The 23,884-nt window shown below is 42.3% G+C and overlaps 1 protein-coding gene across 6 annotated transcripts in view; it reads left to right on the top strand.

Annotated features, from left to right (window-relative positions):
* The first annotated feature begins 339 nt into the window (after window positions 1-339).
* Window positions 340-23,884, top strand: part of Zmym6 (zinc finger MYM-type containing 6) — a 41,426-nt gene continuing 17,881 nt past the window's right edge. For 2 of the 6 annotated variants that reach the window (XM_070008908.1, XM_070008904.1), the window contains exons 1-13: window positions 340-487; window positions 1,771-1,926; window positions 4,384-4,468; window positions 4,577-4,660; window positions 4,937-5,180; window positions 9,059-9,233; window positions 10,059-10,244; window positions 12,045-12,195; window positions 12,888-13,003; window positions 15,436-15,705; window positions 16,125-16,275; window positions 17,338-17,510; window positions 20,724-20,871. In XM_070008908.1, the coding sequence (XP_069865009.1) occupies window positions 1,837-1,926; window positions 4,384-4,468; window positions 4,577-4,660; window positions 4,937-5,180; window positions 9,059-9,233; window positions 10,059-10,244; window positions 12,045-12,195; window positions 12,888-13,003; window positions 15,436-15,705; window positions 16,125-16,275; window positions 17,338-17,510; window positions 20,724-20,871 (1,873 nt within the window). In that variant the 5' untranslated portion in view covers window positions 340-487; window positions 1,771-1,836. Of the gene's footprint in view, window positions 488-651; window positions 803-1,770; window positions 1,927-4,383; window positions 4,469-4,576; window positions 4,661-4,936; window positions 5,181-6,110; window positions 6,832-9,058; window positions 9,234-10,058; window positions 10,245-12,044; window positions 12,196-12,887; window positions 13,004-15,435; window positions 15,706-16,124; window positions 16,276-17,337; window positions 17,511-20,723; window positions 20,872-23,884 lie in introns of those variants that run through there. The other 4 variants (XM_070008905.1, XM_070008907.1, XM_070008906.1 and 1 more) reach the window with 4 other exon arrangements.

Raw genomic sequence — 23,884 nt, 5'->3', positions numbered from 1 at the left:
AGAAGTCAATCATCACTGAGGAGACAGGGGTACTGGGAAGTCACAGGGATGGGGGGGGGCGGGGAAGTCACTAGGTTCAAGCCTGGGGCATGATGGGAAAGGAGGGCAGAGTGCTGTCTGGGAAGGTCCACGGAACTCAGGCAGGGGGCATGATGGGAAAGAGAGGCAGAGAGCAGGCTGGGAAGGTCCAGTTCCCTCCCCCATTACTAAGGCATGACGGGAGAAGAGGGCGGAGAGTAGGTCGTGGATAGCCAATCAGATCAGGCCTAGGGCATGACGGGAAAGAGCTGGGAAGGCCAAGTACTCTCAGGTCTGGAGCATGTCGGGAAAAGAGGGCGGAGACTAAGGTTCCACCCGCTCGGCCGGCGGGGGATTGCGTTGCGGTCTTTCGGGTGGAATTCCTGTGTGAGAAGAAAACTTGCCCCGGTGTGGCCGGGGAGCCTAGGTCCTATTGCACTTTTTGTGTCCACGCCCGTCTGGGAGGGAGGTGTAAGCAGGAGTGCGCTTGGTGGTGGTGGTGGCCGCGGCGGAGGTGGCGGCTGTGGGGGATGGGGTGGACGAGTGGGCCGAGCCACGTGACCCGTAGACTCCGGGCGGGCTGCGTGGCGGCGGCTGCACTCGCTTTTGCGGCTTCGGTGAAGCCTTGGGAGGCTAGGGAAGTGGGAACGACGGGGTTTGCCAATGGGACTCGGTGGTCACCAGCGTTCGCTCCTGCGCTTCGGCTTTAGTCTTCAAGTGACTGGTGTTGGGAGTTGGTGGGAATGCGAACTTCGGAACGCGAGCGACACGGGGATGATCCCAGGTAGATTGCTCCAGCTGTGGCACGTAGTCAGAAATTGTCCCTTCTTCCGAACGGACTGTTAATCTGGTTGTCCATTTCCATGCCCGGCTTGCCAGTTTGGATTGATGGCTTGAGCAGAGTTTCCTATTTTGCTTCAGCTTTCCCATGTGTGTTTACTCATCTTAAAGCCTTGTTTACAGAATGTCATTTGGGAATTGGGACTCAGAGGAGCTTAGACCTCCTTCGACACCCTGGAAGGTATAGGTCACTCACTTGTGTGTGAGGTGTGACTCATGTGATAGAGCACAGATCAATCCTCAAAATTGCTAAATAAATGAACAAATAAATACAATAAACTTCAGTTTTCAAAAATTAAGAACTCATACCTATTAACTTGTGAATGGGATCTTGAGCTCCGATCTAGTGTCAGGCTTCAAAACAGTGCCTTTGCAGGATCCTAGAGAAGAGTGAGTTTAAATGTGAATGGCGATTGCTTTATTCCACTTTGGGAAATGAAAGCTGACATGGAGGCTGAGCATGATGGGCTCATGCCTGTCTGTACTCCCGGCACTTCAGAGCTATCTAGAGATTTCCCAACTGAAAAGAGAGAAAACAAAACAAAACAAAAGCTGATATGAGCTTTCAAGTCATAAAACTCATGGTATCCGGAACTGTACCTGGCATCTGTCCCACTGAGGCTTGGTAACTTCCTCCTTTGGCTTGATCTGTCAATCTAATTCCACTCAACAGCCTTCCCCATATTAGAGCTACAGTGCTTGTCTTTAAAAGTACTAGGGAAGTGTGAGCTTTTGCTGAAGTATCATAAGTAAACGAACTTATTAAAGGAACAGAAAGTAGGAAGAAAGAACAGAGTTAGTTATAGTTCCAGAAGGGATCTTTTTCAAATGCTCAATCCTAAAGCTTCTACTATAAATATGAAGGAAAACGTAACAAATAATTGAATGCCAATCTTTTATGTTATGTTTTAGGAGTCCAACTATCCATTGCCAGGAAATCTGTTTAAACTAGGGAAACTTTCCATATAAAAACTTAGAATGAAAGAATCTTTGGATGGTGGATGTGACAAAGCCAAAGTACCACAGAGGCTTTTGGACAAAATTAAAGAAGAACCGCATGATGCTCAAGTAAGCACTTCCTGATTTTTTTTGAAGTTACCTTTTCAGTCTGTTGAATTGAAAACATTAGTTTAGCGGTTTATTGCTTATAAGATAAAATAACTCAAACTATTACTTTTTTTCCTGTTAAAGGGGCCTGGTGGTTTGAATATGTTCTCATAGTTCATGTGTTGGAAATGTAATTCCCAATTCAACATTGTTGGAGGGAAGGGCTTAATAAGATATGTTAGGTTATGAAGGCTCTTCTCTCATGAATGGATTCATGTCACTGTTCTATACAGTTCAGCTTCCTCTTGATCTTCCCTGTCCCTTTGGTGGTATTGTAGTTTGAACTCAAAACTTATTAGGCAGATGCTCTACCACTTCAACCATAACCACAACACTTTCTTCTTCAGTTGTTTTTCAGGTAGGGTTTTATGTTTTTGTTTGCAGCTGGTGTTAGACCACAGTCCTCATGTATAGCTGGGATCACAAGTACATACTAGCATGCCTGTCTTGTTGGTTGAGATGGAACCAAGAAAATTCAAAACTAATTTTGGAACTGCTTTTGTCAGTTTTATTTTGCTAAATGTAGGGAAGGTAAAAGCACAGCTGTAAACAGCTGTAATTGATTATCTTTTTTTTTTCAGAGAAGTAAGACTTTCTAAAAAACTTCCTTTTTGAAACATGGAAAGCTATTGTAATACCAGGGAGGGGATTTAAGAATAAAGAGCAGTTCTTTTTCTGAGAATTTGTTTTGGAGGGAGTGTATTATTGGGGTTTGAACTCTGTGTCATAATTACTAGGCAGGTACTCTACTAGTTGAAGGATGGCCCCAGCCCAAGAGCAATTCTTTTCCAAATATTAAAAAAAAATGTTAATGATTACATTTTCTTTTTACAACACTTAAAATAGTACATTAAGGATAAGTCTCATTTAAGCTGTGATATCAATAACAGATGTGACAGTTTAGTAAATCTATTATCTTAAAAGTATTAATTTGGATTTAAACTTTACATCCTTCAGATTTAATTTTATTTATCATTCCCTTGTAAATACATCCTAGAGAACAAGAAGTGGGTCAGCACTGGTGCCTCATATCTACTCCTGTCTACTTGGGAGGTTGAGATCTGAAGATCATGGTTTGAAGCTAGCAGGAAATCAGTAAGAATGTTATCTCCAACTAAGTACCCAAAAAAGGCAGTGGAGCTGTGGCTGAAATGGTAGAGTACTAGCTTTGAGCAAAAGAGCTTAGGAACAGCATTCAGGCCATGAGTTCAAGCTCCACACTGGCACCAAAAAAAAAAAAAAAGTGGGGATGATATGGATATGTATTATTCTCATATATCAAGATTATATTTTAAGGGGCTGGGAAGGTGACTCAGTGGTAGAGCGCTTGCCTTGCATGCATGAGGCCCTGGGTTCAATTCCCCAGTACCACAAAAACAGAAAAAGCCAGAAGTGGCGCTGTGGCTCAAGTAGTAGAGCTCTAGTCTTGAGCTGAAGAGCTGAGGGATAGTGCCCAGGCCCAGAGTTCAGGCTCCATGACTGGCAAAAAAAAAAAAAAAAAAGTTATGTTCTGCCAGAAGCTGGTGGGTCACGCCTGTAATCTGAGATCTGAGGATTGTGGTTCAAAGCCAATCTGGGCCGGAATGTCTGTGACACACTTTTTTTTGTCGGTTGTGGGGCTTGAAAGCTGGGCCTGGGTGCTGTCCCTGCGCTCTTCAGCTCAAGGCAAGCGCTCTACCTCTTGAGCCACAGCACCACTTCCAGTTTTCTAGTGGTTTATGGGAGATCAGAGTCTTACGGACTTTTCTGCCCGGGCTGACTTTGAACCGTGATCCTCAGATCTCAGCCTCCTGAGTAGCTAGGATTATAGGCATGAGCCACAGGTGCTGGCTTCGTGACACCATTCTTATTTCCAGTTAACACCAGAAAACCAGAAGTGGCGCTGTGGCTCACTTGCCTTGAGCTGAAGAGCTCAGGGACAGCACCCAGGCCCAGAGTTTAAGCCCCATGAGAGACAAAAAAAAAAAAAAAAAAAAGGAAATGTTCTCCAATTCTGAAAGGTTCTTTGTAAACATTAAATTTAGTCTGATAAGTTAGTTTGGACATTTGAGATGTTTGTGAAGTGATTGAAATTAGGACATACAAGAGATGAATGTAGGGGCTGGGAAAGTGGCTCAGTGGTAAAGCGCTTGCCTTGCATGCCTGAGGCCCTGGGTTCGATTCCTCAGCACCACATAGCAAAAAAGAAAAATGCCGGAAGTGGCGCTGTGGCTCAAGTGGTAGAGTGCTAGCCTTGAGCTGAAGAGCTGAGGGACAGTGCCCAGGCCCAGAGTTCAGGCCCCGCGACCGGAGCCCAAAAAAAAAAAAAAAGATGAATGTAGTAACAATTAGATTTTGCTTGAATTTTTAGTTTACTTAAGTATACTGTACTCATTCCTCTCTTTTCCCCTCCATTTCTATTTCTCTCTGTTTGAAAAGGAATATGAACAGGTTCCACCGCCAAAAACTGAAGAAAATGAACTGAAAATTAGTGCAGTATTTTCAGTTAGCGACAGTCCTCTTGGTAAGAAATAAAAGTGTGTAAGTTAATTACAATGAATAATACTTATTTATTCTGTCTAATGGACTTAAGGGAGAGCATCTCCTCGTGTAAGCCTTTCTTCTTCTTTAGAGCACGTTGCTCAAACTGCAGGAACTGTTCATCACCAGCATTTAAATAAAGGAAACAGTGCAGTTATATCAGAAGGTGGTATATGTAAGTAAAGAACTTTGTTTCATGAAACTTCTGTTTCAGTTATAAGTTGCGTGTGTACATGCACACACACACACAAATTTATGAGACCTGGGTTATAATTAAAATGTAATGTTGCCTATGGGTCATGATTTTTTTAAAAAAAGCTTGACACTTCTTGTTTTGGAGAGCTTATTACCTCTTTGGTGTTGGATTTCGAAACAAAAATTTTGGTCATCAAGAATATATGTGCTTTAGTATTGATATTACAATTTTTTTTTTCTTATTTTGTTTTGCTAGTCCAACAGTTGACCCCGGGCTTTCAGCTTGCACAGTCTGGCCCAAACACATCTCTTCCTTCAGTTCCAGCTGTAGCTCCTCAGGTTTATTGTTCTGCTTGTAAAAGAATGCTTTATAAGGGCCAAACTGCCTATCACAAGACAGGATCTACTCAGTTCTTCTGTTCTACACGATGTATTACTGAATATTCTTCATCTGTCTGCCTACCACCTCCTCCCAAGAAAACCTGCACAAACTGCTCAAAGTATGAAATTCCTACTGGTATCCATGTCACTTTAGTTTTTAAGGTTTATATATAGTTTAGTTCAAACATGCTGAACAAATTTTGCAGCATTAAAGAAACAAATGACTCATTATTAGAAGTATCTGTTTCTTAGTTTAAATTTTACTATGGAAAGAAATAAATTATTTGTGGGGTTGTAGGACCAATCATGTATCCTGAAATTGTGGACAAAACTATTTAAGATATTTAATAATTCTTTTAGGTGTATGTGTATGTGGGTTTTTTTTGTTTTGTTTTGTTTTTTGATCTGTTGTGGGGCTTGAACACAGGGCCTGGGTACTGTCCCTGAGCTCTTATGCACAAGGCTAACACTCTTATCTCCTTGAGCCACTGTACCACTTCTGGTTTTCTGGTAGTTAATTGAAGATAAGAGCTGAGGGACTCTCTTGCCTGGGCTGTCTTTGAACTGCCATCCTCAAATCTCAGCCTCCTGAGTAGCTAATATTATGGGCATGAGCCTCTGCCACTGGCCTTAACAATGCTTTTTTAGTTATTAAAGTGTGGGATAAGCCGGGTGTCAGTGGCTCATAACTGAGTAGCTAGGATTCTAGCTACTCAGGAGGCTGAGATCTGAGGATCATGGTTCAAAGCCAACCGGAGCAGGAAAGGCTGTGAGACTCTTACCTCCAGTTAACCACCAGAAAACTGGAAGTGGTGTTGTAACTCAAGTGGTAGAGTGCTGGCTTTGAGCTGAAGAGCTCAGTGACAGTGCTCTGGTGGCGCTCAAGACCCACAACCGACAAAAAAACAAACAACAACAACAAAAAAAAAACAGTGGGGGATAAAATAATATCATGCTCTCTCTCTCTCTCTCTCTCTCTCTCTCTCTCTCTCTCTCTATATATATATATATATATATATATATATATACTTGTGTGTGTGTGAGTCCTTGGGGCTTGACCTCAGGTCCTGGGAACTGTCCTGGAGCTTTTCATTCAGCTCAAAGCTGACAAGCGGTCGAGCACTCGCCTTGAGCTGAAGAGCTCGGGGACAGCGCCCAAGCCCAGAGTTCAAGCCCCACGACCGACCAAAAAAAAACAAAAACAAAAACAAAAAAATCTGAAAGCTCTACCTCTTGAGCTGAGATACACTTCCACTTCTGGCTTTTTTGGTGGTTAATTGGATACAGTCTCAGGAACGTTACTACCTAGGCTAGCTTCAAAACATAATCTTCAGATCTCAGCCTTCTGAGTATCTAGGATTACAGACATGAGCCACCAATACCCAGCTAATAGCACTCTTAATAGTATGTATAAATTGTTACAAAAATAATTGTGTACATCTAATATCCTTGTAAGCTTTTCTGGGATTATTGTTGCTTTACAATAATGTTTAGATTCAGACAGAAGAAGAAATATCAAAGTCACATAAACATTTCTCTTACTTTACTGCATTTGATAAACTTGGTGTGTTTTGCCTGTTTTCCTGATAGTACTTCCAGGAATGTAGTGTGAGACTTCCATCTCCAATGGTGTTTCATCCACTAGAGCTAGTGGGATTAAATTCAGCCACTCTACAACTCCAGACCACAAGACACATATCCTCATATCCTCTTACAGCCAGAAGCTGCCACAGAAACATGAATGAGACAGCAAATGAAATTTTTAAAAATGTATGCTATTATTTATGTAGAGTAATAACAGTTAAAAGCTTATTTTTAAAGCTAGGAATGTAGCTTAGTGAGAAGTGGTTGCCTGGCAAGTACAAGATCCTGGATCCCATCCCAGCACTAAAAACTTTTCTTATCTTGGTTGGGTGATGGTGGCTCACGTCTGTAATCCTAGCTATTCAAGAGGCTGAGATCTGAGGATCACGGTTCAAAGCCAGCCCAGGCAGGAAAGTCTGTGAGACTCTTATCTCCAATAAACCACCAGAAAACCAGAAGTGGCGCTGTGGCTCTAGTGGTAGAGTGCTCACCTTGAACTAGAGCTTAGGGACAGTGCCCAGGGCCAGAGTTCAAGCCCCATGATCCACCAAAAAAAAAAAAAAAATGCCGGGCACTGGTGATCACACCTGTAATCCTGCTTAAGAGGCTGAGATCTGAGGATCCTGGCTCAAAGCCAGCCAGGGAGGGAAAGTTCATGAGACTTTTTTTTTTTTTTTTTTTTGGGTCCGGTCATGGGGCCTGAACTCTGGGCTTGAGCGCTGTCACTCAGCTCTTCAGCTCAAGGCTAGTGCTCTACCACTTGAGCCACAGTGCCACTTCTGGCTTTTTTCTTTTTGCTTATGTGGTGCTGAGGAATCCAACCCAGGGTCTCAGGCATGCAAGGCAAGCGCTCTACCACTCAGCCACCTTTCCAGCCCCTCATGAGACTTTTGTCTTCAATAAACTACTCAGGAAACCAGAAGTGGCAGTGTGGCTCAAGTGGTAGAGTGCTAGCCTTGAGCTAAAGAGCTGAAGGACAGTGCTCAGGCCCAGAGTTCAAGCCATACAACCTATCAAAGAAAAAAAAATTATCCTGGTTACTACTGAATGACCCTGAGTGAAAGATTTTAATTCTGCTACCTGGTAGGCTGAGATCTGAGGATTGTGGTTCACCCCAAGCAGAGAAGTACATGGGACTTATCTCCAGTTAACCAGCAAAACGCTGGAAGTGGTGCTATGGCTCAAATGGTAGAGTATCAGCCTTGAGCTAAAAAGCCTGGAGAGAACAGTTGTGGAATGCCCATTAAACCTAGTCTCAGATTCCTCTGGCTCAGATGAAACTTGCTTGGAGTTGGAAATTTCACTAGTTTTTTTTTTTTTTTTTTTTTTTTAGTTTTTATTGTTAATTATTAAGGCAATGTGAGGTAATGAGTACATTTTTTTGGGTAGTATTACTCCTTCCTTCACTCTCTTTCAGTCATTACTTTTGTTGTAATTCTCCCTCTATATATCTAGGAATTAGGTATCTAATTCCGTTTTTGCCTTTCTTTGTTTTTTTTTTTTTTTTTTTGCCGGTCGTGGGGCTTGAACTCTGGGCTTGGGTGCTGTCCCTGTGCTCTTCAGCTCAAGGCTAGTGCTTACTGCTTGAGCCTCAGCACCACTTCTGGTTTACTAAGTGGTTTATTGGAGATCAGAGTCTCACGAACTTTCTTGCCTGGGCTGGCTTTGAACCGCAGTCCTCAGATCTCAGCCCAGATCTCAGCCTCCTGAGTAGCTAGGATTACAGGCGTGAGCCACCAGTGCCCAGCTGCCTTTCTTTTTTTCTGGTATCAGGGTTTAAACTCAGGGCCTACATTTGTTCAGATGGTGTTCAAGCACTGACTGGATCCAAACCTCCAACCAAGCTTTTAGGAGTCTCTTAAGCTTTTCTGTCCCACCTAACTTTTATCTGAGATCCTTCAGATCTCAGCCTCCTCAGTAGCTAGGGTTAGAACTGTAAGCCATCTGCCTCAGCTATAAATCCTATTTTAGGAATGAGGAAGTTGAGATAGTAGTTATCTTACTCATTATCACTTATTGATCAGTAACAAGTAATCCTCAAATCCAAGTTTACAGATGCTTTATCCAAAGCTTTTTCTGCACAAGGACTGCCTCTAGTCATTGTTATTTTTGCTCATAAAATAGGAATTTAGGACTGGCCCTGGTGACTCATGCCTATAATCCTAGCTACTCAGGAGGCTGAGATCTGAGGATCCTGGTTCAAAGCCAGCCAGGGCAGGAAAGTCTGTGAGACTTATCTCCAGTTAACCACCTGAAAACTGGAATGCACTGTGGCTCAAGTGTAGAGCGCTAGCCTTGAGCTAAAGTGCTCAAGGATAGTGCTCAGGCTCAGTTCAAGCCTCATGACCAAAAAAAAAAAGGGGGAATTTACAATTTATATATATTTCATTTTGCTTTTGTTATTTCTTTTTAGAGCCATTTTAAATCCAAAGAATGTGATCACAACCCAGTTTGAAAATTCCTCTTCTAGCAAAGATTTCTGCAGCCAATCATGCTTGTCTTCTTATGAACTGAAGAAAAAACCTGTTGTAACTATATATACCAATGGGATTTCGACTAAGTGTAGTATGTGTCAGAAAAATGCTTATGTAAGTTAAATTTTACTTTCATTGAGATTGTGCTGAAAGATCAGTTTTGTGTTTTGGTGTTGTAGTTGCTGAGAAATGAACATGGGACCTCATGTGTTGTAGGCAGGCACTGTACCACTGAATCACAGTCCCAGTCTATTTTTTTCTTTAATTGTGGGATAGTGATATTTGGTTAAATCACAAACACAGATTAATCTTCATGAGGCACATTGTCATAATCATGGTCTATGAAGTTTGTGAATTCTATGAGCTTTGACAATATAGCTATTTCTTCCACATCAGGTGATATGTACATTTCTTTCCATTTACTGTAAGCTGTTTCTTCTTTCCCTCTCATTCTCTCCCTCCCATTGATGCCCTTGAGTTGCTTAGTTCGTTTTCACCAATGTCCAGTGCAGCTGGCCCCTTTGTTGGATATTTTCCTGTTTCCCTCTGATTCTGTGCCCTCCTCCTAGTCCCTGTCTCTCTTTCTCTTTCTCTTTGTCTTCCCCTTCCTCCCCGCCCCCCCCCCCCCCATATATATTTTGTTGTTGCTGTTGTTGGTCGTGGGGCTTGAACTCTGGGCCTGGGTGCTATCTCTCAGCTCTTCAGCTCAAGGCTAACACTACCACTTGAGCCACAACACCACTTTCAGTTTTCTGGTGGTTTATTGGAGATAAGAGTTTCATGGATTTTCCTGCCCGGGCTGGCTTTGAACTACTATCCTCAGATCTCAGCCTCCTGAGTAGCTAGGATTACAGGCGTCAGCCACCAGTACTTGGCATCCCAGTCTCTTTTAAAAACAGGTTTTGTTTCACTTTGTGTATGTCTGTTTTTATTTCCTAGATTCGATTTGAAGTTAAATACCAAAATGTGGTACATGGTCTTTGTAGTGATGCCTGTTTTTCAAAATTTCACACTACCAACAACCTCACCATGAACTGTTGTGAAAACTGTGGGAGCTATTGCTATAGTAGCTCTTACCAATCACAGAAGGTTTTTAGTTCAACAAGCATCACAGCATACAAGCAGGTATGAATACCAACCTGTTGGAAATAGTTAGGCTCAGTCCTGAACTGGCTACAAGGTATGAAGTTCAAAACAAGAGTTCATGCTGATGTTTAACCTGATATGAAATTACTTGTTGAGAAAAATATATTCAGAATGATTGTGGAATGAAATGGTAACAGTGAAATAGGATACTTGTTTTCTGCAGGGGGTAAGGGGAGGTTGTGCTAGGGTTTTGCACTTTGTAGGCAAGCACTCCACTGCTTGAGTTATCTCTTCTAGCCCCTTTTGCTCTGGTTATACTTTGAGATAGGATGTATCCAGCCTTTGGTTTCAACCAGCCTTAGGTCTCTCAAACTTTTTATCTATTCTAGGGAACTGTGATCCTATCTTGACTTCGTAGATAGCTAGGATTAAAGCTAAGTGCCACCAATACCCAGCTGAAATGGACCACTTTTTTTTTTGTCCAGTCATGGGGCTTAAACTCAGGACCTAGGCACTGTTCCTGAGCATTTTTGCTCAAGGCTAGTGCTGTACCACTTGAGAAATACGGCTCTACTTTGGGCTTTTTGGTGGCTAATTGGAGATAAGTGTCTCATGGACTTTCCTGTCTTGGTAGCTTTGAATTGTGATCTTCATATCTCAGCTTCCTGAGTAGCTAGGATTAAATACATGAACCACTGGTGCCTAACTCCGTTATATATATATATATATTTTTTTTGGTTGGTCGTGGGGCTTGAACTCTGGGCCTAGGCCCTGTCCCTGAGCTCTTCAGCTCAAGGTTAGTGCTCTACCACTTGAGCCCACAGTGCCACTTCTGGCTTTTTCTGCTTATGTGGTGCTGAGGAAGCGAACCCAGGGCCTCTTGCATGCAAGGCAAGCGCTCTACCACTGAGCCACCTTCCCAGCCCCGTTTTAATTTTTGAAAGCACTTCACTATGTTGTTGAAAGAATCTTCTGATACAGTGTATAAACATGGCTTTGCATGAATTCTAGAAAGTCATGGAAAACATTCAATAACTAATACTATTAGTGATGTAATAGCAGCCACTATGATCATTTTGTCATATTACAGTTATATGCTGTTATATAAGAATTATATACAATTTTTTTGGGGGGGTCCGGTTGTGGGGCCTGAACTCTGGGACTGGGTGCTGTCCCTCAGCTCTTCAGCTAAAGGCTAGCGCTCTACCACTTGAGCCACAGCACCACTTCTGGCTTTTTTCTTTTTGCTTATGTGGTGCTGAAGAATCGAACCCAGGGCCTCATGCATGCAAGGCAAGCGCTCTACCACTCCACTGAGCCACCTTCCCAGCCCTTATATACAATTCTTAAAGCATGAGTATAAAACTCAGCTTGAAAAGTATGCAGTACTTTTGGATCTCCTGATATTCAGTAAGCTTCATTTTGGTTTCTTGCTGAAGGCTCTTTCAAATTAGATAGCTTTAAATGTGGTAGAGTCACTTAGTCCGAGATCCTGGTCTATATAGAGGTAACCTTTTGGTTCAGGGTTTACATGATCTTTTCTGGTTATTTGTGATGAGAAGACAGTTATTATTAACACAATTATTACTTGTAGTGTGTTTGGTTATTAAAATATCTCAGTATTTTCAGTTTTTATTTTATGTTTTATTATCTGAAAGAAATTATTTTTCCCATATCCCAATTCTCAGAGAAGTTTATTTAGTGTACCTTCATGCTTATCATGCTCACAGATTTCAAACATAGGCAGAAGTTGTGGGTAGCTTTTCGTCTCCTTTTTGAAACACTAATGTAATTATGTATTCTTGTACACATCTAAATGTAATTTTATTTTCTTAATAGAATTCAGTGCAGAAGCCTCCCTATGCCTTGGGGAAATCATTGAGGCCCTCTGCTGAAATGATTGAGACTACAAATGACTCAGGGAAAACTGAGCTTTTCTGCTCTGTTAACTGCTTATCTGCCTACAGAGTTAAGACTGTTACTTCTTCAGGTAATACTTACATTTGATAAATTTACAAATTTAAGACTGTTGAGGAAGACTATAACTGTTTTTCTTTCATTGTGTTATAACCTGAATTTCTCCCTATATGGTTAAAGACCCATGAATTGACTTTTAAGTGTCAATAGTTTTTCACTGGTTTTCAAATTGTGAAACACAAGTTTATCATTTCATATGTGAGAAGAAAGAACAATTATAATTTAAGCTAGTTTTTTTTTTATTATTGGGAGTTAATGTTAGTTGTATTAGATTCATAGAGTGCTGTAAAGCTCCTAGATACTTTTCATAGATTACAGTTTTTTTTTTTCACATCAGTGGATTCATATCCATACATTTCAATAAACTATGAATAAAATTATTTAGGAAAATAATATGCATATGTATAAGCATTGTCACAATAGAGAACAACAGTAGTTGTTCACGTAATATTTACATTTTGTTATATATTATATGTACTGTAGAGATGATTTAAAGTACCTGATAGGACGTTTGGGAGGCTGCACATGATTACATATAAGCACTGTACCATTTTATGTAAGAAACTTGGTGTTCTTGGAGAGTCCTGAGGATATCAGTCCCCTGAGGATACCAACAGAAGCTGAGTGTTTTACTTTCTTTTTCCTAATACTAGATTACTGTTCATTTGTATAACAAACTCATTGTTTTTTATTTTCTGTCATAAGGTCTTAAGGTTTCCTGTCACAGTTGTAAGACCTCAGCAATCCCCCAGTATCACTTAGCCATGTCAAATGGAACCATATATAGCTTCTGTAGCTCCAGCTGTGTGATGGCTTTCCAGGTATGATCCAAGGTAGTTCATCCCAGCAGTGCTTCTTAGGTACTTATCTAAGCCAGTATGTTGATTATAGAGGTTCAGTCTTAAGTTTAAGCTAAAAAGGAAAAAACAAAACAAAGCTGGGCTCATGTAGGGTTCCAGATGTCATTTTTTTTTTTCCTGGTCGGTTGTAGGACCTGAACTCTGGGCCCTGGGAACTGTCCCTGAGCTCTTCAGCTCAAAGCTGGTGTTCTACCACTTGAGCCACAGCACCACTTCTGGCTTTTTCTGCTTATGTGGTGCTGAGAAATAGAACCCAGGGCCTCATGGATGCAAGGCAAGCACTCTACCACTGAGCCACCTTCCCAGTCCCAAGGTGTCTTTTTTTTTTTTTTGGGTCCGGTCCTGGGGCCTGAACTCTGGGTCTGGGCGCTTTCCCTCAGCAGTTCAGCTCAAGGCTAGCGCTCTACTACTTGAGCCACAGCGCCACTTCCGGCTTTTTTCTTTTTGCTAATGTGGTGCTGAGGAATCAAACCCAGGGCCTCATGCATGCAAGGCAAGTGCTCTACCACTGGGCCTCCTTCCCAGCCCCCAAAATGTCATTTTTATTTTTATTTTTATTTTTATTTTTATTTTATTTTTTTTTTTTTTTGTCGGTCGTGGGGCTTGAACTCTGGGCCTGGGCGCTGTCCCTCAGCTCTTCAGCTCAAGGCGAGCACTCTACCACTTGAGCTACAGCGCCACTTCCGGTTTTCTGGTGGTTTATTGGAGATAGGAGTCTCACGGTCTCTCCTGCCTGGGCTGGCTTTGAACCGCGATCCTCAGATCTCAGCCTCCTGAGTAGCTAGGATTACAGGCGTGAGCCACCAGCGCCCGGCTTTTATTTTTATTTTTAAGTTTGTTTGTTTGATTGTTTTTTGGTCCAGTTGTGGGGCCTGAACTCTGGGCCTGGGCGCTGTCCCTCAGCTCTTCAGCTCAAGGCTAGGGCTCTACCACTTGAGCCACAGCGCCACTTCTGGCTTTTTTCTTTTTGCTTATGTGGTGCTGAGGAATCAAACCCAGGGCCTCATGCATGCAAGGCAAGCGCTCTACCACTGAGCCACCTTCCCAGCCCAAGATGTCATTTTTATAAAATGTTTTTTTTGTTGTTGTTGTTGGTCGTGGGGCTTGAACTCTGGGCTTGGGCGCTGTGCCTGCACTCTTCAGCTCAAGGCTAGCGCTCTACCGCTTGAGCTACTGCACCACTTCCAGTTTTTTAGTGATTTACTGGAGATAAGAGTCTCATGGACTTTCCTGCTCAGGCTGGCTCAGATCTCAGCCTCCTGAATAGCTAGGATTACAAGCGTGAGCCACCGGCGCCTGGCTTTTTTATAAAATGTTTTGAGTCCAGATGTGAGGCTTCCTTATTCAGGGGCCTAACCTACCCATTTCTCCCATTGTTCCCTTGGCTCTTTTCCCTTTCAAGCTTCCCACATGTTTTGAGAGGTTGTATAGTGAAGAACTGTAGCCTGTGGAGGCTCCTGTACCCCTTCTTGTCATGGGTCAAGCCTAGTAATTCCTGTCAAGGAATGAGAAGAAGCCAATGGTCCCATTCCCTCTACACTCAGCATAATGCAGGAAGAGTGAGTAATATTTTAATCCCTCAATGGAGGCCTGATTTGATATCCTTGGCTCCAAGAAGAAAGACAGCTAGTTGCTACTGCGCCTTTGTTTTTGTTTGTTTGTTTGTTTTGGGTCTGGTTGTGGGGCCTGAACTCTGGGCCAGGGCGCTGTCTTTCAGCTCAAGGCTGGCGCTCTACCACTTGAGCCACAGCGCCACTTCCGGCGTTTTTCTTTTTTCTTATGTGGTGCTGAGGAATCGAACCCAGGGCCTCATGCATGCAAGGCAAGCGCTCTACCACGGAGCCACCTTCCCAGCCCCTGTGCCTTTGTTTTTACTGTGACTTTTTGTTGTTGTTGTTGTTGTTGGTGGTGGTGGTGGTCTGGGCCTGGGTGCTGTCCCACAGCTCTTCAGCTCAAGGATAGTGTTCTACCACTTGAGCCTCAGTGCCACTTCCAGTTTTCTGGTGTTAATTGGAGATTAGAGTCTCATGGACATTCCTGCCTGGGCAGGGTTTGAATTTTCAGATCTCAGCCTCTTTAGTAGCTAGGGTTAGAGGCATGAGCTACTAGGTGTTTCTGTGTCTTAATAGCCACCAAGAATTGGTTAGCAGTGATAGTATGGGTGGAGGGTACCTTTGTGGAAAGGACAAGCCTGCTGTAATGTATTAAAGGCATGTCCTGGAGACATTTCAGTTTTTCAGTCCTATTCTAGAAGTATACATGTGAAGCACTTTTGGTGAGATGTAAGATTTGAAAGAGAACCATATAGTGGAATTAATTTGTTAAAAATGAGGAAATGAAAGTTGCTAAGTTATTTTCTCAGTTGATGAAATCTTTGTTTTGTGTTCATTCAGAATGTATTTAACAAGCCAAAGGGAACAAACTCTTCAGTAGCAACCCTGTCCCAGGGCCAAGTGGTCGTGAGTGTGCCTTCAGGGTCAGCAGTATCCACAGCTGCCTCCACCAACCCCTTCAGTAGTCCAGTCAGCGGCCCCGCTGCAGCTGCCCTCCAGACTCTTGCTGAACAATCCCAGCAGATTGCTTTAACCAATACATTTATGAAACTCATATGCCACTACTGTACCCATCAATTTGCCACAAAACCAGAGCTGCTTTTCTACAAGGTAAAGAGATTGTGAAAGGGGTTGAAGATAAACTCATCCACTAAAGCCCTTCTGGCTTTTCATCTTCCATGGTTGTGTTAGGTTTGCTTTTAAAAGACAAAGAAAGCTGGGTACTGATGACTCATGCCTATAATCTTAGCTACTCAGAAGATCTGAGGATTGTGGTTTGATGCCAGCCTGGGCAGGAAAGTCCATGAGACTCTTATCTCCAAATAACTACCAGAAAATCAGAAGTGGTGCTGTGGCTCAAAGTAGTAGAGCACTAGCCTTAAGTGAAAAAGCTCAGGGACAGCACCCAGTTCCTGAGTTCAAGCCCCATGACTGATTAAGAGAAAAGAAAAAAAAAGACAAGGTAAAGGATATCTTTAAAGAGAAAGCCACTGCTTAGTTTGATCTTAATGATTGCTATGTCTTTGCAGGGTAGAATGTTTCTGTTTTGTGGCACAACTTGCTCTGAGGAATACAAGAGAAGAAATAAAGTCATGGCAATGTGTGACTACTGTAAACTGCAGAAAATCATAAAGGAAACTGTGCGATTCTCAGGAGTTGACAAGCCATTCTGTAGTGAAGGTAATGAAGCCTCGTGTTCACACAGTGCTGTTATCGTGAAATAATTCATTATAAGTTGGGCAATTAATCCAAGTAATTTTTCACTTAAGGGGTGGGACTTGAGGCAGCATCTCAATTTCTGGCTTAGGCTGGCCTTGACCTTACTGATATTCTGCCTCAGGCTCCCAAATACTAGGATTACAGGCATGCACGATCATGCTCAACTGTAATTTCTTTTTAATGATGTATAGTGTGATCTTCAATGAATTTATATTTAGTTCACGCTAACATCTGGCCTTTTTTTTTTTTTTTTTGGTGGTCTCAGGGCCTTTGCCTAGTAGGCAGGTACTCCACTACTTGAGCCATGCCTCTACGTTTTTTAAAATTTTTTTTCCAGGTATTTTGTTGTTGTTTTTACTTTTTTACTAGTGCCAGACACTGACTGAACTGTGATCCTTTGTATCATCACCAATAAACCACTGTAATAATAAAGCAATAAATCACTGTACCTGGTTACATTCTGTATTTTAAATGTTTTGAATAATTTTAGCAAAGAAAAACTATTAAAATAACTTAAGTCAGTAGTATTAGAATAGAAAAAAAATTTTTTTTTTTTGGTCGGTCGTGGGGCTTCAACTCTGGGCTTGGGTGCTGTCCCTCAGCTCTATAGCTCAAGGCGAGCGCTCTAGCTCTACCGCTTGAGCCACAGCACCACTTCTGGTTTTCTAGTGGTTTATTGGAGATAAGAGTCTTATGGACTTTTCCTGCCTGGGCTGGCTTTGAACGTGATCCTCAGATCTTAGCCTCCTGAGTAGCTAGGATTACAGGTGTGAGCCATTGGCACCGGCTAACATAGAAAAATTTTGTTAATCTATCTTATGAGAGATCAAGTATTTAGAGTATATTTAGAAGTTGTTCTGTGTTTGTTTAGAATATAAAGAGACTATCCTATAACCTAAAAGCAAGTAAGTATATCAAATATTTAGAAATTAGCTTCAAGTTTCTATCTAAGTCTACAAAAAGTCATTCTACCTCCTTGAAGCTATGTAAATTTTATGTTTCTTTCTCTTTTTTGATACTCAGTTTGCAAGTTCCTGTCTGTTCGAGACTTTGGAGAACGATGGGGAAACTACTGTAAGATGTGCAGCTATTGTTCACAAGTATCACCAAATTTGGTAGAAAATCGATTGGAGGGCAAGTTAGAAGAGTTTTGTTGTGAGGAGTGCATGTCCAAATTCACAGTTCTATTTTATCAGGTAAATAATGTTTTTTGTTTTGGATTCTGAGGTTGGTGCAAATTAGATTCTATTTTAAATAAGGTCATGGGCTGGTATGTAGTGCAGTGGCAAAGTGCTAGTTTAGCAAGTGCAATGTTCTACATTCGACAAAAAGAAATATGGGGCTAGTGCTGGTGGATCATGCCTGTAATCGTAGCTACTCACGAGGCTGAGATCTGAGGATCCAGTTCAAAGTCAGCTCATGCAGGAAAGTCCGTGTGAGACTCTTATCTCCAATAAACCACTCAGAAAACCAGAAGTGGCGCTATGGCTCAAGTGGTAGAGCTCTAGCCTTGAGCTGAAGAGCTGAGGGACAGTGCCCAGGCCCGGAGTTCAAGCCCCACGAACAACAACAACAACAAAAAAAGTGTTATATTGTGTGAAAAAATAATGCTTAGAGCTTGCTTAAGAAAATTATGAGCGTCCTACAAGAAAATTTGGTTTAATATTAACATGAAGTTTAGGATTTCTGGAGATTTTGTTGTTGAGGAATGTGCTTTTTTTGGGTGAGAGGATGTTCTTGAATGAATTTGAGGTAGTGTTGCCTTTATGTGGCTCTCACATTCAGAATTCTGTGAGGAATTTGAAGTCAGGCCCTGTTCTCTCTTCATAGATGCAAATGACAATAACTGACAACCTTACCTACTTTTTTATTTTTTTATTTTTTTATGTTGGTTGTGGAGCTTGAACTCTGGGCCTGGGCGAGTACTCTACCGCTTGAGCCACAGCGCCACTTCTGGTTTTCTAGTGGTTTATTGAAAATGAGAGTCTCATGGACTTTCCTGCCCTGGCTGGCTTTGAACTGTGATCTTCAGATCTCAGCCTCCTGAGTAGGTAGGATTACAGGTGTGAGCCCCCGCTCCCGGCTTCAAAATATACATTTTTGAAAGGCCAGTGTGATAGCTACAATTAATTGAACCAGTAATACATAGGTGGTGCCCCCTAAGTGTGGTTTCATTTAATGCTTAGCACTGGGTCAACAGATGGGTGCATTATTGCTAGGTTTCAATTCAGGATGAGGAAGAAAGTCTATGCAGCTTAACTAACGTGCCCTTGAGCATTCTGGTAGGTGATGAATGACTAGGCAGTACCTATGGCATTCTAGAGAACTCATGTTTACTTGCCTGCATCACCTACAAATGATTCTTGTTTTTTGTTTTGTCAGTTGTGGGGCTTGAACTCTGGGCTTGGGCACTGTCCCTCAGCTCTTCAACTGAAGGCGAGTGCTCTACTGCTTGAACCACAGCGCCACTTCTGGTTTTCTAGTGGTTTATTAGAGATAAGTTCAAACCCTGCCCAGGCTGGGTTTGAACTGTGATCCTCAGATCTCAGCCTCCTAAGAAGGTAGGATTACAGGCGCCAGCCACTGATGCCTGGCTACCCACAAGTAATTCTTAGTGAGGAAAGTGGTGTCTTCTGATCACCAGAACAGGACTAGGTCCAATCACATAGCTTAAGACCAATGAGGCTGATTAGATAATTGTTGAATGAACTGAAGTCCTTATAGTTCCAAGCTCATATTCTTTCTATTATAATATGCAGCTTCTTTTTTACCCCCTCATTTTTTTTGGGGGGGGTAGGAGTGTTAGCATCTGGGTACCATCCCTGAGCATTTTTTGCTCAAGAGTAGTGCTCCGGGGGCTGGGAAGGTGGCTCAGTGGTAGAGTGCTTGTCTCGCATGCCTGAGGCCCTGGGTTTGATTCCTCAACACCACATAAGCAGGAAAAGCCGCAAGTGGCTCAAGTGGTAGAGTGCTATCCTTGAGCTGAAGAGCTGAGGGACAGCGCCCAGGCCCAGAGTTCAAGCCCCACAACCAACAAAAAACCAAAAACAAAAACAATGAGTAATGCTCCATCATTTGAGCCACAGCTTCACTTCTGGTTGTTAATTAGAGATAAGAGACTCATAGATTTTCTTACCTGGGTTGCTTTGAACCACAATCCTCAGATCTTAGCTTCCAGGGGAACTAAGATTACAGGTAGGAGCCATTGGCACCCTGCAGATGTATTTTTCACTGCAGTATTTTAAGGTAGAAACTTTATTTTGTAGTCTGAACTGTCTCATCTTTTTTCAAAATATCTCTGATTTATTTTTGCTATCTTTTCATAACTTTATAATACTTTTGTTTGTTGATTTTTAATATTTTTAAATCTCTTTTTTTTTTTTCCTGTCACTTGTGGGGCCTGAACTCTGGGCCTGGGGACTGTCCTTGAGCTCTTCAGCTCAAGGCTAGTGCTCTACCACCTGAGCCACAGCGCCACTTCCAGCTTTTTCTGCTTATGTGGTGCTGAGGAATCGAACCCAGGGCCTCATGCATGCAAGACAAGTATTCTACCACTGAGCCACCTTCCCAGCCCCTTTATTTATTTATTTTTTTTGGTTCCGGTCGTGGGGCCTGAACTCTGGGCCTGGGCGCTGTCCCTCAGCTCTTCAGCTCAAGGCTAGCGCTCTACTATTTGAGCCACAGCGCCACTTCCAGCTTTTTTTTTTCTTTTTGCTTATGTGGTGCTGAGGAATCGAACCCAGGGCCTCAGGCATGCAAAGCAAGCGCTCCTCCACTGAGCCACCTTCCCAGCCCTTCCCAGCCCCTTTAAATCTCTTTTATGTATAGTATTGGAGTTTAACTCAGGGTCTCACCTCTAACTTGATTGGCCCATATTCAAGCCCCTATCACAAAGTTATTTATTTATTTTTCTTCATGGTATTAATGTTTAATTTAGGGTTTTACTCAGGCTTGCTCAGCAGCGACTCCACTCCTTTCACAATCCCCACAATTGAATTTCGTTTTTTTGTTTTTGGTTTTGGTTTTGGTTGGTCGTGGGGCCTGAACTCTGGGCCTAAGTGCTGTCCCTCAACTCTTTAGCTCAAGTCTAGCATTCTACCACTTGAGCCACAGTGCCACTTCCAGCTTTTTCTGCGTATGTGATACTGAGGAAGCGAACCCAGGGCCTCATGTATGCAAGGCAAGCACTCTGCCACCGAGCCACCTTCCCAGTTCAATTTTTGGTTTTTTAAAGTCAGAATATCATAATGCAGCTTGGCCTAGAACCTCCTATGTAGCCCATATTCTCCTTGAATGTGTGATCCTCTTGCCTTTACTTCCCATGTGTTAGAATTACAGGCATCACCACCATGCTCAGCTGTCCTAATTTTATAGCTACAACCTTGTCTTACTTTACATTTCTTTGACAGATGGCCAAGTGTGATAGTTGTAAACGACAGGGTAAGCTGAGTGAGTCCATCAAGTGGCGAGGCAACATCAAGCATTTCTGTAACCTGTTCTGTGTCCTGAAGTTCTGCCATCAGCAAAGTATGAATGAACCTATTCCACAAAATAAAGGTAAAATTAAACTAGGCTAATGAGGTTTTTATGTCAGCAACATACAGTTTTAAAGAATTTAAGAACATATTTCAGTGCATTTAAATAGTCTAAATTTCTTTGAAGAATCTGTAATGACACTTGTAGGAAAATTAATTCTTTTTTGGGGGGGGTCTGGTCGTGGGTCCTGAACTCTGCGCCTGGGCACTGTCCCTCAGCTCTACCACTTGAGCCATAGCGCCACTTTGGGCTTTTTTTCTTTTTTTTTGCTTATGTGGTGCTGAGGAATCGAACCCAGGGCCTCATGCATGCAAGGCAAGCACTCTACCACTGAGCCACCTTCCCAGCCTGGAAAATTAATTCTGATTGCTTTTTGATGTCATAATTAAATACACCAGGACATTAATAAACATATAACTACTAAACTTTAATTTTTTTACTTTATAGTATTGGGGTTTGAACTCAGGGATTCATGTTTGTTTGGTAGGCAGGTACTCTAATATTTTAGCCTCTTCCCTAACCCTTTTTTTTCCCCCCCTAGATACGGCCTCATGATTTTGCCCTGGACTAGCCTCAGGCCAAAGTTCTCTTACCTAGGCCTTATATGTAGCTGGAATTATAGATGTGACCTCTGTGAGGGACTGTGAATTTTCTTTTTTTTTTTTGGGTCCGGTCATGGGGCCTGAACTCTGGGCCTGGGTGCTGTCCCTCAGCTATTCAGCTCAAGGCTAGCACTCTACCACTTGAGCCACAGCGCCACTTCCGGCTTTTTTCTTTTTGCTTATGTGGTGCTGAGGAATCGAACCCAGGGCCTCAGGCATGCAAGGCAAGCGCTCTACCACGGAGCCACCTTCCCAACCCATCTGGAGCCACCTTCCCAGCCCATCTTTGAACTTAGCGTCTGTGAACTTTTTTTTTTGCCAGTTGTGGGGCCTGAACTCTGGGCCTGGGCACTGTCCCTCAGCGATTCAGCTCAAGGCTAGTGCTCTACCACTTGAGCTACAGCTCCACTTCCAGCTTTTTCTGCTTATGTGGTACTGAGGAATTGAACCCAGAGCCTCATGCATGCAAGGCAAGCACTCCACCACTGAGCCATCTTCCCAGCCTTGTCTGTGAACTTTTGACATAGGGTCTTACGAACTTTTTATCAAGAACTATACTTGAACTGCAGTCTTCTTGATCTCTGCCTCCTGAGTAGCAGAAACCACAGGGGTCAGCCACCACATCCAGCTATTGTGATTGCTTTTCATTGAATTTATGTGAACATAAGTTAATAAATTATAAATAAAAATAGAAAATTAGGGCAAAGAAAAGGGAGATTTGTTTATTAATATAATTGTGACTGGTGTAAAATATGATCTAGGACTTGCTCATAGCCAAGGAAGAAAGGACAGCACATTAATTATCTCAGAAAATAAAGTAGACCAATTCTTCATAGGTAGCAAAGTTTTTTCCTGGCTAAGAATAAAATAGTTTTACAAGTAGGACAGTTAATGTGGTCAAAACACTCCAAAGAATAAATAGATAGATATGTGGTATATTTCAAGTATTAGATTAAAAAAAAACACTGATGATATAATCTGATTAAAGCCTGCCTGGAATGCTACTTAACTGGCAGAACCTATGGCTGTTTGCAATATGTTCTTGCCCACCGTAACAATTTCATAACTGCACATGCCTCATGCTGACTTTTGTATTAGCTGTCCATTTTTTTACAAATTATTATTATAAAGGTGATGTGCAGAAGAGTTACAGTTGGACTGGGAAGGTGGCTCAGTGGTAGAGCGCTTGCCTTGCATGCATGAGGCCCTGGGTTCAATTCCCCAGCACCACATAAGCAAAAAGAAAAAAAGCCAGAAGTGGCACTGTGGCTCAAGTGGTAGAGTGCTAGCCTTGAGCTGAAGAGCTGAGGGACAGAGCCCAGGCCCAGAGTTCAGGCCCCACAACCGGACCAAAAAAAAAAGAAGAGTTACAGTTATAGAAGTTAGGTAATGCCCAAGTGTCTTTTTGACAGTGTCCCCTTCCCTCGCTGTCTCCCAGTTTTTTCCTCCCATTTCATCTATAAATTGTATAGTTTACTTTCAACATAGTGGCTGGTGAGTACCACTGATGCATTTGTTTACTTTCTGTCCCTCCATTTGTTTGTCCCTCTTACCTTCCCAAACACAGATAAACAAAGAAGACAAAAAGAAAACAAAAACTGGGCTGGAAGGTGGCTCAGTAGTAGAGTGCTTGCCTTGCATGCATGAGGCCCTGGGTTCGATTCCTCAGCACCACATAAACAGAAAAAGCTGGAAGTGGCGCTGTGGCTCAAGTGGTAGAGTGCTAACCTTGAGCTGAAGAGCTAAGGGACAGTGCCTAGGCCCAGAATTCAGGCCCCACAACCGGCAAAAAAAATAAATAAAAGGAAAGAAAAAAAGAAAACAAAAGCAGCAAAGATGTTTCCATTTCTTGGAGTTCATTTCAATAAATATTTATTTATTTATTTTTATTCAATAAATATTACTTTATGTGTTTAGAGCACAAAGGCATTATGCCTTTGTGTAGCCTTGTAGTTTTTAGAACCAGTCGTGGTGGTGGGCAATTCATGTTGTAAGATGGATGGATAGCTCTTTTATCAATTTACTTATAAGATTGCCAGATTTTTAAAAATTTTATAAAAATTGTTAAATTTTTATTTGAAGGAAGCTTCTTTTTTTTTTTTTAATCAGTCATGGGGCTTGAACTCTGGGCTGGGGCGCTGTCCCTGCGCTCTTCAGCTCAAGGCGAGCGCTCTACCGCTTGAGCCACAGCGCTACTTCTGGCTTAGTAGTGGTTTATTGAAGAGAAGAGTCTCATGGACTTTCCTGCCCGGGCTGGCTTTGAACCGTGATCCTCAGATCTCAGCCTCCTGAGTAGCTAGGATTACAGGTGTGAGCCACTGGCGCCCGGCTTAAAGGAAACTTATAGAACAAACCAATTAATTCCAGAGTTAGTAACTATATTAACCTGTTAAATGTCATTTGAAGTTTATAATTTTACATAAGCAGTCTTT

Source organism: Dipodomys merriami, unplaced genomic scaffold (genome assembly GCF_024711535.1).
Source record: "Dipodomys merriami isolate MVZ:Mamm:240054 unplaced genomic scaffold, mDipMer1.0.p SCAF_71, whole genome shotgun sequence".
Lineage (NCBI taxonomy): Eukaryota > Metazoa > Chordata > Mammalia > Rodentia > Heteromyidae > Dipodomys > Dipodomys merriami.
Note: the sequence above shows the minus strand (reverse complement) of the source record. Positions and strands in the feature narration are given on the sequence as shown.